Source organism: Pantherophis guttatus, chromosome 4, assembly GCF_059756535.1.
Source record: "Pantherophis guttatus breed Tessera chromosome 4, ASM5975653v1, whole genome shotgun sequence".
Classification (NCBI taxonomy): Eukaryota; Metazoa; Chordata; class Lepidosauria; order Squamata; family Colubridae; genus Pantherophis; species Pantherophis guttatus.
This window is the reverse complement of record NC_142066.1, coordinates 92,765,661-92,779,796: the sequence shown is the minus strand read 5'-3', so window position 1 is coordinate 92,779,796 and position 14,136 is coordinate 92,765,661. Positions and strand designations below refer to the sequence as shown.

Genomic DNA, 14,136 nt, shown 5'->3' with positions numbered 1-14,136 from the left:
CCATGTAAATAATAAGCAAATATTATGTATGTGTATATGTATGTGTATATCAACACCATGAAACCGGAAAGGTGGAATTGTACTATAATTCTTTAACAATAAAAACTTAATAAAAAAAATTACTATGTAATATACATTTACCTTCATCAATTTAACTTCTCCATATGCAAACTTAGGAGTTGTTGGAGGTATAGGCCCCTTTGGCAAATCCTTGTACTGAAATATAAATGAAATATATATATATATATATATATATATATATATATATGTGTGTGTGTGTGTGTGTGTGTACAGTTAATATTTCATTTCTTCCTGTGTAATTGTGAACATATCCCTAAAAGGGTAGAAGCGACGTTTTGACAGAATCTCATCTGCCATCATCAGGCTTATGTGAAGGGTCTTTTGCTGTAACTGCCGTTACTATTTCAAATCTGGTGCTGGTAGTCTGGGATGGCTTCACCTTTTCATTCTGATTGGTTGGGAGTCTCAGTTTGTGTTTATTGGCTTGGCTTCGGGTGTATGGTCGGTTTTTCATCTTTGTGGCTGGCTGGAATGTGATTTGGCTGGAACTTGTGGCCATACAGGCTTTTTGATTAACACTTGATTTATGTTTTATATTTTGTGTTAAGATTCGTCTATATATGAGAGCAGGTTTCCAAATAGTAGGAAGACGTGAAGTGTCATATATATATATATATATATATATATATATATATATATATATAAATGTTCGTTTGTTCAAAATCGTAAATCTCCAAAAGTTCTTCATCGATTGCTTTGAAATTTTGACATAACGTTGCATTTTTTGAAAAACAGCGCCATCTGTTGGACGTAAAAGCAACACGTTATACTATCTTTTTGGACTTTAACGTTGCAGCACCACAATGGTAGGCGCGAGCCGGGTCTTTTCCCCTCAGTGCCGCCGCCGCCAAACCCACAAGCAAAATGGCGGGAAATGTCAACCGCCACCAAGTGTCCTCCTGACTAACAGAGTATGCCGTACCTTTGCCAGGGACTCCGATGCCACCTGTGGTGTGGAGAGCTGTGAAGGTGAAGGCGGTTATACCGGCAAGCCGGGAAACCAGCTCTTACACCCGCGGCAAACTATGATGGAGACAAAGTAGGCGTGACCTGAGCTACAGAAGGACATTATTGGCAGTCGGTCAAAAAATATTGTATACCCACAAGACTGGGCCACAGCTAGTATGTCTGTCTGTCTGTCTGTATATATATGTAGGTCTTTGGTTATTTGGGTTTTCTCCCGCATAAAATTGGAAGTGTTTTGGCGACGTTTCGACGAAGTCTCACTTGTCATCTTCAGGCTGGTGTCTTCGGCTTCATGCTTCTAGGAGCAATGTGTGATCGCAGCTGTTTCTTCCTTTTAACTGCCAGTGGGGGTGTGAACTGATTGGGTGGGAGCTTGGCTGTGTTCTGATTGGGTGGAGGTGTGTTCTGATTGGTTGGGGGCTTGGCTATGCTCTGATTGGATGGGGGATTGGCTGTGCTCTGGATGGGGGTGTGTTCTGTTTGGGTGGGGGCTTGGTTGTGCTCGGGTTAGTCTGAGTTGCAGGGGGATTTGAGCTGGTGAGCTGTGTTGCTGTTGTTTGGCTTCGTGTTCGTGGTCGTGCCACATCTTCATGGTGGGTGTCAGTTTGCTTCATGTATGGATTGGAGGGGTTTAAAGTGGCTAATGATGCAGCTGTGGTCTGGCTTCTGGTTTGTGGTCATGCCTCATCATCAGTGTGGGTTTGAGTTTGCTTTTTGCGTTGATGTGTGGTGGTGACATCCTGTGTGGTTTTCGTGAGTGTGGGTCTGGTGTCATTCTTATATATAACACTATATATATAGTGTTCAGAATTTGAAGAATCAATTTTCTCATTTTTGTGTAAATAAGCTTATATGATCTTGGGTTGCTGTGGTATCATTACTCAATCTGGAACCCTTGAAATTTGTTGGGACTAAATCTACCAGCACCATCACTTCCTAGCCAAAATGGTTAGGATTTAAGGCAATTGTAGTCTCACTACATCTTCACTACATTGGTAATAATTATATACAATGAGGAGGCTGCCATGAATTCCATTTTTTTTTCATTTCTGCTATGATGACTTTAAATCTAGAATCTAGACTAATTTAATAATTTGAGGACCAACTTTGGAGATGTTTCTTACACATATCTCACCAAAATGATTATTCTGTAGAAAAAAAATAATCATCCCACATTTAGGATGGAAAAATCCAGAAAACCACCTGGTGGCAGAAAAAAGTTAGTTTTTTTTTCCTGTGCCTATTTGCTGCAATCTATTGGGCCTTGGGATTTTTAAGGCCCAGCACATGCATATACATTCACCTGAATTTTTGTCATTAAATCTAATGACTGAATCAGACTACTATGGAGCCCAGAGCAGGTACTTTAGGTTCGTGACTAAATTAGAAGTCAAAATAAATCCAGGGTAAGATATAGAAGTGATGTTTCAAAAAGAAACTCACCATGCCAATAACTTCTCTGAGAGCAAAATACTTCTCTGTAAGATCCCCTGCTTCACTCAATGGGGCATCATAATCATAACTAGTAGGTTGTGCCATGTATGGTATATTGGCTCCTGTGAGAAAAAGCAGATTGTAAATTGGGTATTTGATTGCCTCCAATGAATTATATAGGTTTAGGAGACTTTATAATGTCCTCAGTGTGTCAATAGATTGCATGTACTTCATAGCTGATAAGATACCTGCTTTGGTATATTGACTTGCAAGGCAATAGCTATATTTTAGATACTAGCTTGGTGTAAAAGCACGAACATGTTTAGAATAAAATTAAACTTTGATTGGATTTGTAAAATACTGGCCCAAAAGCATCCAAAGTGATGAATATTGTCCTTATCATTCATATAAAATAATTGCTTAAATCATAGATATGACTAGAAATCCTAGTTTGCTCTTATTTCTTTTTTTACTAAGAGGTATTGTGCTAAAAACCTTGATTGACTAAAGCCATATTTGATAGTAGAGAAGAACATCATTATCTTTCTCATATACAGAAGGAGTGATATCAGAACTATAGGATCTAGATTGCAAGAGTGTTGGGACAGGTTTTAGCAAAATTATGGTTGAAAGAAATGACTATGAGCAAATTTTGATAAGATGGTGGAGTTTACACCAGGTAGTAGATATGTGCAGATTATATTTTTGCTCTTCAATAGACAAATTTTTCATATTTATACATTTGTTGACTATGACAAAGTGCATGACAAAAATTACCAAGCTTGAAATATGGATATTCTGTGTGAAAAATGGAGTTAAACATTGATAACTTTCAGCAAATGTTAGTCAAACTGTATGATACAGAACTATGAATCAGAAAATGTACCAAAGAAAATCATACTTTAGTCATTATTGACTCTATCTTATTGGTCAAGGAAAAAGGAGTGAACCATTTCAAATGGCAAAATATAGAGCAAGTAGGTGAAAGCCTATACTTCGGGGGTGGGGGAGTACAATGTTCCAAATAAAATGTCTCACTCTATTTAACTCTCTGGCTTCATCTAAATAAGAGAGTCAGTCCCTGTTGTAATTTTAGCCTAAGTGCCTGGCAGCTAGATATTACTCATACAGATAGTCCTTGGATTAAGACCAGTTGTTCAGCAACAATTCAAAATTACAGTGCTGCTGAACTAATAGGCCTATGACAGGTCTTTGGAGTTCTGACCATCCCTGTAGTTACGTGACTGTGAGCTGGCACTTGATGCCTGGCTTATGTGAGTACATCTCAGCAGGCCACAGTCATGAGATAACAATTTCCAATGTTCTTTGCTAGCTTCCATAAGCAATATCAGCGGGAAGTCAGAATTCACTCTCCTTCCTGCCAATTTTTGTCCATTGCACTCTGTAGCACCTGCCCAAAGCACCCCCATCCATACTCCAGAGCCTGCCTAGAGCACACCAATGGCACATGCACACTTGTGCAGCCCTGGGGTTATGGCAGCTAGGATTGCCATTGCTAAGTGATTGACTCACATAACATAGCACTTTATTACTACATTGCTTAGTGATAGAAATTCTTGTTTCAATTGCTCTCGTAATCCGATGATACTTGTGCTATATTCTGGAAACTGAAACCCCAACAAAAAGAACTCCCTTCGATGACTTTTCTATTTTCTTCCATCCAAAATTCTTCTACTCCTCTGTTTAAGAAGACATATAGTACATGTTCTTGTTTTTAGGATTAGAAAAAAGAAAATCTTTTAATTATAGGATAAGCAGTTACATGCACACTTCTTACCATTCCAGTAGCCAAAATTAGTGCCTCCTATGAACATATATCTGAAAAAAGAAGTAGAAAAGCAATCGAGGATGCTGCAGAAGAACCTTGTTTTTTCTTTTAAACAGATATCAATGAACTTACAGGTTAACGTTAGCTCCATGTGCCAAGATTTCACTAAGAGTTTTTGCTATGGCTGGTGACGGTATAACATTATGGGGGTGGCCCCAATGATCTAACCAACCAGTATAGAATTCAGAATTGACCTAAAAATGGAAAAGCTTTTTTTAAAAAATGTATATTAGAAATAAAGAACTAATGCATAACAATCTACAATAAAAAGCTTCTCAAGAGATCTATCTGCTACACATTTAACTACATAAAGTATATCACAGAAGTGAATACACCCCCTCACATTTTGTAAATATTTAAGAATATCTTTTCATGTGACAACACTGAAGAAATGACATTTGGCTACAATGTAAAGTAGTGAGCATACAGCTTGTATAACAGTGTAAATGTGCTGTCCCCTCAAAATAACGCAACACACAACCATTAATGTCTAAACTGCTGGCAACAAAAGTGAGTACACCCTTAAGTGATAATGTCCAAAAAGGGCCCAAGTAGCCGTTTTCCCTTCCTGGTGTCATGTGACTTGTTAGTGGTACAAGGTCTCAGGTGTGAAGGGGGAGCAGGTGTGTTAAATTTGGTATTATCACGCTCACTCTCTCATACCGGTCACTGAAGTTCAACATGGCACTTCATGCAATGAATTTGAGGATCTGAAAAACAAATTGTTATAAAGATAGCCTAGGCCAGGGGTCTGCAACCTTAAACACTCAAAGAGCCATTTGGACCCGTTTCCCACAGAAAAGAAATCACCGGGAGCCACAAAATCTGGGTGGCCATGGCCAACTCGACGTCACTCACTCCCACCCAGTCACACGATGACCCCCCCAGCCATGCTTCCCCAGGTTTTGTGGCTCCTGATGTTTTCTGTGAGAAACAGATCTCTTTCCCTCTTTCTCCCTCTGTCTCTCTCTTTCTCTCTTTCTCTCCCTCTCTCATCTTTCTCTCTCTCATCTCTCTCTCTCTCTTTTTTTTCCATATTTTATATTAACATATAAAAAAATTAACATACATAACATACATGAATCATAATATATAATATATAACAATATACAGAATACAAACAATCAACGAGTGCTCCCCCACCCCTCGGGATCATTCCTGCTTCCAGAATCTTAAGGCTTCTTCTGGTGGTGGTATCCCTCTTCCTCCAGAAAACACATATATTAGGAACTGTTTCCAGATTCCATTGAATTCGTTTACCTTCATTATGCCCCTCCTTACTTTAATATTGCAAGTCAATTTATCATTTATGGCAATATCCCATACTTCCTTATACCATTCTTCTAAACTATAAACCCCTTGTGTCTTCCAGTTCCTAGAAATCATTAACCTTGCTGCGGTCAACAAATTTATTATCAATTCTTTAGTCTCTTTTTTACATTTTATATCTTCCAATAGTGAAAGTAATGCTACCTTTGGTGCCTCTTCTACCTTTATTCCTACAATTTCTTCTATCTCCTTAAACACCATCTTCCACAATTTTTGCACAAATTTACAATCCCACCACATATGTAAATACGTTCCTTTTTCCCCACAGCCTCTCCAACAGTTATCTGAATAGTGCTGATTCATATTGCTTAATCTAACCGGAGTTAAGTACCACCTCCATACCATTTTGTAGTAATTCTCTTTTATTCTTACTGACATATTTCTCAACACTCCTTGTTGCCAAATTCTGTCCCAACTCTGTTGCCCTATTTGTATCTTCAAATCGGTTTCCCATACCATCTTTCCTAAATTTCCCCTCTCCTCTTCCTCCAACAATATTTTATAGATTCCACTCATTAAGCCTTTTATCCCTTTATTTTCTTCCTTTACAGTTTGATTTTTTTCAATTAATTCCTCAAACCTTGTTAACTCTCTACACTCTCCATTTTCTCTTTTAGTCCATTTTTAGTCCATTGTTCCACTTGGCTATAATTTAACCAAGACAGCCGTTTTCCTCCTAGAACCTCTTCCAATTCCCCACGTGTCCTCATTCCTCCTAACCATTCCCTTAATTTCATTTTATTTTTCTCTTTTAGAATTTCATTCACTTTATTCTTCAAATTCCCTGGGAACTTTTCCAAAATTACTACCTGTGATAATGGAGAGTTCTTCGGAAGCAACTTCCCTTTATATTTACTCCAAATTTCCCAATGAAACTTCAGGAGTGGATTGCTTATGCTCTCAGCCCATTTCTTTCCACCTTCCATAAAAAATATATTTTCCAACTTCCATTCTAATTTGGTTTTAATTTTAGATTTAACTTCCAACCATTCCAATTCCCCTATTCCTAAAATTGCCTCTATAACATGTCTGAGCCTGTTAGCGACATAATATAATTTAATATTTGGGAGTCCTAAACCCCCCTTTTTTTGGCTTAGATACCACTTATTTTTATTTATCCTCACTTTCTTATTCCCATTACAATAGCTGTTCAGTATATTCTGCCAACTGTTTAACTCTAATTCTGATATTTTTATTGGTAGCATCCTAAAAGCAAAATTGATCTTTGCTAAAATCTTCATTTTTACTAAGGCAATTCTTCCAAACCATGATAAATTCAACCTTTTATATTTATTCAAACTTTCCAAAATCTCCTTCTTTAAGCTGCCTAGATTTTCCTTTTCTAACTTCTCCAAATTTTTGGTAATTCTAACTCCCAGGTATTTAATATGATCTTTAATTCTCATTTCGCTTTGCTTCCCTTCCCAATCCTTCTCTTCCCTTTTAGTGTAGTTAAACAGCATCAACTTAGATTTTGACCAATTTATTCTTAATCCAGTTATTTCTTCAAATTCTTTTAGATGCCATCCAATTCTTTCTATCTTATCCACTATATTCTTAACTGTTAACAATGTATCATCACCAAACATATTTAGTTTTATTTTACCTATCCCTTCTATCTCCCCGTCATCTCTTAATGCATTGGCCAATAGTTCCATAACCAATACAAATAGGACAGGTGAGAGTAGGCACCCTTGCCTCCCTCCTCTGGCGAGTTGTATCTTGTCTGTAACTCCATCATTCACTACCACTAAAGCAGAATTCCAGGAGTATAATTGATCTATTACACCTTTAAATTTATTTCCAAATCCCATTCTGTCTATTACCATCTTTAATGCTTGCCAACTCACACAATCGAAGGCCTTAAAGATATCTAACGCTAATATCCCCGCTTTAAGTTTTAGATTTTTGATCTTGTGAATTACATTTAACACTCTTCCTACCAAATTATGCATTTGATGGCCCATTACAAATCCACATTGATCTTCCCTTATATAATTACCTATAAAATTATTCATTCTTCTTGCTAAAATAGTTGAAAAAACTTTTGCTTCTTGATTTATTAATGATATTGGTCTGTACGAGTCAGGGAGCATCGGATCCTTATCTGGTTTAAGTATTAATATTATTAACGACTGCTCCCATGATTCTGGAATCTTTTCCCCTTCTAATATTGCATTATACAGCTTTAATAATTTCGGTACTAATAATGTTTTAAATGTTTTATAGAATTCTGTTCCTAATCCGTCTACCCCAGGTGATTTACCCACCTTTAAACTTTCAATTACTTCTGCAATTTCCCTTTGCGATATACTCCTTTCCATTAATTCTTTATGCTCTGTTTCTACAGCCCTTTTTATATATTTCCCAATATAAGCTTCCATTCTATCCTTCTTAACCTCCTTACCCTTGTACAACTCTTGATAAAATTCCTGGAATATTTTTAACTTTCCTTTCATTGTACTACAATAATTCCCCAATTTATCTTTCACTATATCTATTGAATTTTTAGCTTTCTCCTTTTGTGTCAGCCTGGCAAGCATCTTAGAATTTTTATTGCTATTTTCAAAAAATTATCTTTTCATGTATATTAAATTATTCTGAACTTCCTCTAAATTTTTATTCTCTAATTCTTTTTTTTTAGCTTGTAATTCTATTAATTTCTGTTTATTTCTTGTATGCCAGTACTCTTTTTCCAATTTCTTAATCTGTTCCTCTAATTTTTCCCGTAATGCAGTTTCTTGCCTTTTAACACTACAGGCTTCCCTAATACATATTCCCCGTGTCACTGCCTTCATGGTGTCCCATACCATTCTCGTTGCTATTTCTCCTTTTTCATTAATTTCCCACAATTCTGATATCTCCTTTTGCATTTTCTCAACCACTTTCTCATTTTTAAGAATCCTTGTAGTCACCTTCCATCTAACCGCTTCTCTATAGTCTTTTTTTACCATAAAGTCTAAACTAACCACCGCATGATCTGTTACTTTAATTAGTCCCACTTCCATTCTACACAACTTAGTTGCCATATCCCTAGAAACAAAAACATAATCAATTCTAGAATAGGATTGGGGAATAATATGTGAAACCGGGCTCCCCATCTTTAAGAAAATGCCACCCATCCACATAATCTTTTTCTTTTATTAATTTATTTTAAATGGTGATATTATTCCTCCTTTCAGCACTTGTGGAATTGGTCCTGTCCAATCTATTATTCATAACCATATTAAAATCTCCACCTAAAATAACATGTCCTTCTTTAAATTCTTCTATTACTTTAAACAATTCTAAAAAAAATTCTCTAGGTCCCGCATTTGGGCATAAACATTAACCAACGTATATTTTGTACTTTCAATTTGACCTTTAATCATAATAAATCTACCATGCCCATCTTTTTTTATACTCTCCATAATAAATCCAGTTCTTTTAGAAATCAATATGGCCACCCCATTTTTTTTGAAGTCCCCAGTGACTTTTCATAATGGAGTGACCACTTCAGACGCACTTCATTTATTCCCTCCTTATCCTGGTAAGTTTCCTGCAAGAAAATGATGTCAGATCTTTCCTTGTTTAACAATTGTTCAATTCTCCTCCTTTTCACTACTGCCCCCAAACCTTTGACATTGAGTATTGTAATTCTTATAGTTTTATCCATATTCAGCACATACAAATTCTTTACGATCCCTTGTGCACTTTAACTTAAACCAACATATAAGAAAACACAAAACGACCTCAACTAAATAACCCTCATAACCTACCCCCCTTCCCCACCCCCCACCCCAAAATCTCCCCAAACTCTTTTCCCCCCACTAAATCCCCAGTAGCCTAATGCTCCAGCCATTCCCTTAAAGGTGGGGGGAGATGAAGCCCACAGTCCAGAACCAGCAAGCCTTCTAGTATTAATATTTTACAGATTTATCATCTCAGTCTTGTCGATTTCACTTCCCACTTGCCGTGGCTCCTCTTCCTCCACCATTGGCACTTTTAGGAACAGCATCGTCCTGCAATTCCAGCCCCAGACTTTTAAGTAGCTCAATGCCTTGCTCCAAAGAGGTAATCCTATATTGTTTCCCATCATACATAAACCTCATAAATACTGGGTATCCCCATGCGTACTTTATCTCCCTTCTCTTGAGCTCTTCGGTGATTGATTTAACGCTACGCCTCCACTTAATTGTTTAGTAACAAAGATCATTATAAACTTGAACTGTAGATCCTTGAAACTCCAGCACAGCTAACGACCTCAGTTTCATCATCAGCTGCTCTTTTTTATAATAATTAGAAAATTTTACCAAAATGTCTCTGGGGCGAAATCCAGCTCTGAAAGCGCCCACTCTGTGGACGCGTTCAATGTCCTCTTCTCCCGTGGCCAAGTTAGGGATTATTTCTTTAAACCATCGTGGGATCAATTTCCTCAAGTCCTCTCCTGTCATCTCTGGTAAATTTCGAATTCGTATTGATGATCTTCTGCTTTGATCTTCCAGAGAAATCAGCCTTTTCTCATGCTCATCAAACTCCAGAGAGTGCTTTTCTTCCAACTGCCTCATTTGTTTCCCTAATTGGTCAGTTTCCACTCTAAGAAGCTTAATCTGTTTATCATTATGACTAATATTTATAGCTAATTGGTCCATGCGCTTGTCAACTTTTTCTGCATAATCATCCATTCTTTTGAATATTGCCTCTTTAGTGCTGGTCAGCATTTCTCTGAGTTCATCAACTGTTGCTGGCTGTGAGCCAGTTTTCGCCGCCATTATTGTTTCACTTTCTGAGCTCTCTTGCTCCGATTCACCCAGAGATTGTCTTTTTAATCGTGCCACGGTGTGATTTGAAGGATGGATACGTTGCCACTTATATTTGCTAGCACCTTTTTGTTTTTTCGGTGGCATAAATCTTCAAAGCCTGGGCAATAATCAAATAAATCTTCTGCTTCCAGCGGGTATTTTTTTTTTCTTTTTTGTCCGTAATAAAATGGGCTGCTTAACCGTGTGAGGTTGTAAAGTTATTAATCACTCCTTGAAGCTAGCTGCTGTCTATAAACAATTCCAAACATTCTTCTGTGGCATTCCAACAACAGCGATTAGGCCCCACACTTTAAACACTCTTTATCGGATTTTCACTGTCCCAAACAACTCTCTTTTTTCCTCCGCTGTTGGCCCAGGTAATCATAAATAGACCTTTACAACTTTCTGTCCATTTTAGTTAGATGATAAATTTTATCGGCCCACTATTCCGGAGCCGGGAAAAACTCTTACCGGCTCATCAGGCTGTCAGGCTCCGCCCCCATCTTTCTCTCTCTCTCTCTGTCTCGTGTGTGTGTGTGTGTTCCCTCTTGAACCATTTCCAAAAACAGGTGTTGTTGTTGTTGTTTTGCTTGTTCTTTCTTCTTCTCTGGGTGCTTTTTACCATATTTAAATCAAGAGTCATTTCAGGTTACCAGATAAATGAAGCTCTTTCATCCCCCTGCCATGGCTCCCTATCAACTGAACCCACCACTGACTGGACCCACCCCTCGCCCTCCCCTCCCAGTCACTCCTCGCCTGGCCTGAAAAGGTAAGGATGATGACGAGTGATGGAGACTCGCTCCATATTCTAGAGCGGGAGCAAAGTGCCCCTGTTCTTGCCATATCTATAAGAGCCGCGGTGGTGCAGTGGTTAGAGTGCAGTATCACCGGCTGCCAGCAGTTTGGCAGATCAAATCTCACCAGGTTCAAGGTTGACTCAGCCTTCCATCCTTCCAAGTTCAGTAAAATGAGGACCCAGACTGTTTGGAGCAATATGCTGACTCTGTAAACCACTCTACAGAGTTATTGCTTGTGCTATTACTATCTTGCAGGTGCTTCGTCTGGCACTTGTTGGTGCTGCGCACACCTTGGTAGCTTGGAGAGACGCGTAACTTGTTCTCCGCTCTGAGACACTGCCTCAGCATAGCTGCAGCCGACACCACTGTTGTTGCCACCTCCATAGCCTACCCATTGCTCTCACAGCACCTTGAGTAGCACAGTTAAGTTTAGTGTGCTTCACAATGGGAGAGATGGGAAAGATGGTGTCCCCTCCTCCTCCTGGAGCCCATTACGATGCAGAGCATCGGCTGCAACCACGCTGGGCCAGTGTCTCAGGGCAGAGAGCAAGTCACGCATCTCTCCGAGTGACTGAGGTGCGCACAGCACCAACAAGGGCCGGAAGAAGCGCCTCCAAGATATGGCAAGTACAGGGGCAAGTACTCCCTTCACTTTCCAGAACTCTTTAGTTCAGATGGCTCAAAGAGCCATCTGAAATCAGCAGCAGATTCCACTCAGGACAATCCTGTTTGACATCCTGGCCTTCTCTCTTTTCCAGAGGTAAACAAACTATTCAACAGAATTGCCTTCCTCCTAGATTGTTAGGAAATTCCCCAAAACCCATCTGAAACCTTGTGAAAATAATAGATGCCTGGGCTAGCCATCTAAATTTATCCTTCCTGTAAAGATTGGTGTCTCCAGTTAAGTTCATAGTCACGAGAAAATACACAAGAATTATGGCACAAATCAGGGAGGGTGCGCAAGGATGCCAAGGAAACTTGCCAAGCACCGAGATCAGGATATTTGGAAAATTGAGAACATTGTAATCAACATTCATTCAACGCCATCATAACTTAGGAAGGTCACTGACTGAATGGTCATAGGCCAAGGTCTACGTGTTCCTTGTTACTGCCAATGTTTCCCAGTATATAGTAGCCATTTCACTTTCTCTACTCCACAATCAAGACTGAGCTGATCTAAAACACACTGAACGGTTCTTCTCCCTCTTTTTTTTTTAATGCTGGGTTATTCATTGGTAGCTTCTTTTTAGTAATAACTTTAAACTTTACTATTCACATTTACTATCCTTATTTCTCTCCAGTTTTCACAATATAGTTCACATGAAATATGTCAACATTCAAAACGTTCAAAACATTTAAAAAAAATCACAAAACCCAGCAAATCCTAACACACAGTTTCTCATGCTCCATCTTTAACATAAAAGGGAAATACTATGGAGTGTAAAATGAAAACATTTCATAGTATTTTCCCATTATGTTAAAGATGGATAGATTTTAAAAGAAAGATTTGTCAAACTTCTGATTAGGTCTGTAGACAATAGGATCTATTTCAGTGGTCACTGAACCTTGCAGTCTGTTCTAGATATTCATATTAATTGTTCCTATTGTGTAACACTAAGTTATGCTCTAGTTTAAAATTTAATAATCAACTTTCTTTTCTTTTTTTTTTATTGAAAAAGTTTTTCAAATACAAATTCCCCCCCCCTTTTTTTTCCCCTCCTCCCTACCCCCCCTCCCCCTCCCCTCCCCCTGTGGCTTCTCCAGAATAAAACCCAAATTAATAACAGATTATATAATACTTTACCATCCTTTTTACTCCACCCCCCATATGCTGACCCTTTCTTTCTAACAATATTATTATATCCCCCTTATACTATACATTTCAAAGCAACATTCAACTATAAAATTATATAATAAATCCTAATTTGGCAATTTCAACTCATAATCTATCCATTTCCTCCTCCCCCATACATATATCTCTTAATTCAAATCTTTTACGTATATTAATATAACATAACATCCCTTTTCCTAAACTAAACAATCACTAAGCTAGCCTATCTCCACCCACTTTCCTGCAGGTCTACCATACATAATATTTTCAATATCTTTGTTCTTCTGCCCACATCACTAAAAAATATTTCCATATATAGATAAAATCCTCAAATGACTTTAAGCTTGTAATCCATATGGTATCTTCTGTAATGTCTTTCAGCTGGATTGTTAATTCCATCACCCATGCTAGGGTAACATCAAATTCTAGTTCCAACAGTATGTTCAGTATCTTCAATTACCATCTGCCCCCATCAATAATAAATGTTTTCGTATATAAAAAACCACCCGAGTGACTTAATATTTATATTCCATATAGTGTCTTCTGTAATGTCTTTCATCTAGATTATTAATTCCAACCACCATATTAGGGTAACAACCAGATCTTCTGCAAGCCCCAGTCCCATAGTTCTCTTTGCTTTATAGCTCAGCATAAACATAATCCATTTGTCAAAGAGTCCAAAATAGAAAGTTCCAATCCACTCAGTTAAAGGCCATCTTCCACATCCCAGAAACACAGCACTGCAGAGATCTGTCACCCTCCTTAAGATAGTATAAACCAATACTTTGCCTCAGCTATATTTTCATGTTTTTAATCATCTCTTAAGTAACTGGCATTACACTGTTGTTCAGTCTAAAAAATTTTATTTTTGTAGGACCTGCTTCTTTTTTTCTTAACTTTTTGTGGCTTAGATCTCCATCCTGGTTGCCTTTCTAGGAGTTGTATATCAACTGATAGATTTCCATGCTGGTCTGTAACTTGATAAGTCATCACATTAGAATCCAAAGCCGCCTCTCTTGTATTTATAGGTAATCCAACTACAACCTCTGAAGGAGAATCCATAAGCGG

At 38.0% G+C, this 14,136-nt stretch overlaps 1 protein-coding gene and 1 pseudogene across 5 annotated transcripts in view; both read right to left on the bottom strand.

Moving 5' to 3' along the window:
- Positions 1 to 14,136, bottom strand: part of GLB1 (galactosidase beta 1) — a 196,346-nt gene that overhangs the window by 37,821 nt on the left and 144,389 nt on the right. For all 4 annotated transcript variants that reach the window (XM_034404139.3, XM_034404140.3, XM_060683667.2 and 1 more), the window contains 4 exons: positions 4,403 to 4,524; positions 4,280 to 4,320; positions 2,491 to 2,603; positions 142 to 216 (listed from right to left, as the gene is read on the bottom strand). In XM_034404139.3, coding sequence (XP_034260030.3) covers positions 142 to 216; positions 2,491 to 2,603; positions 4,280 to 4,320; positions 4,403 to 4,524 — 351 coding nt within the window. The remainder of the gene's footprint in view (positions 1 to 141; positions 217 to 2,490; positions 2,604 to 4,279; positions 4,321 to 4,402; positions 4,525 to 14,136) is intronic.
- LOC148114233 (uncharacterized) lies at positions 9,483 to 10,995 on the bottom strand (annotated as a pseudogene). The gene has a single exon (XR_015734238.1). The product of XR_015734238.1 is annotated as an uncharacterized LOC148114233 (transcript).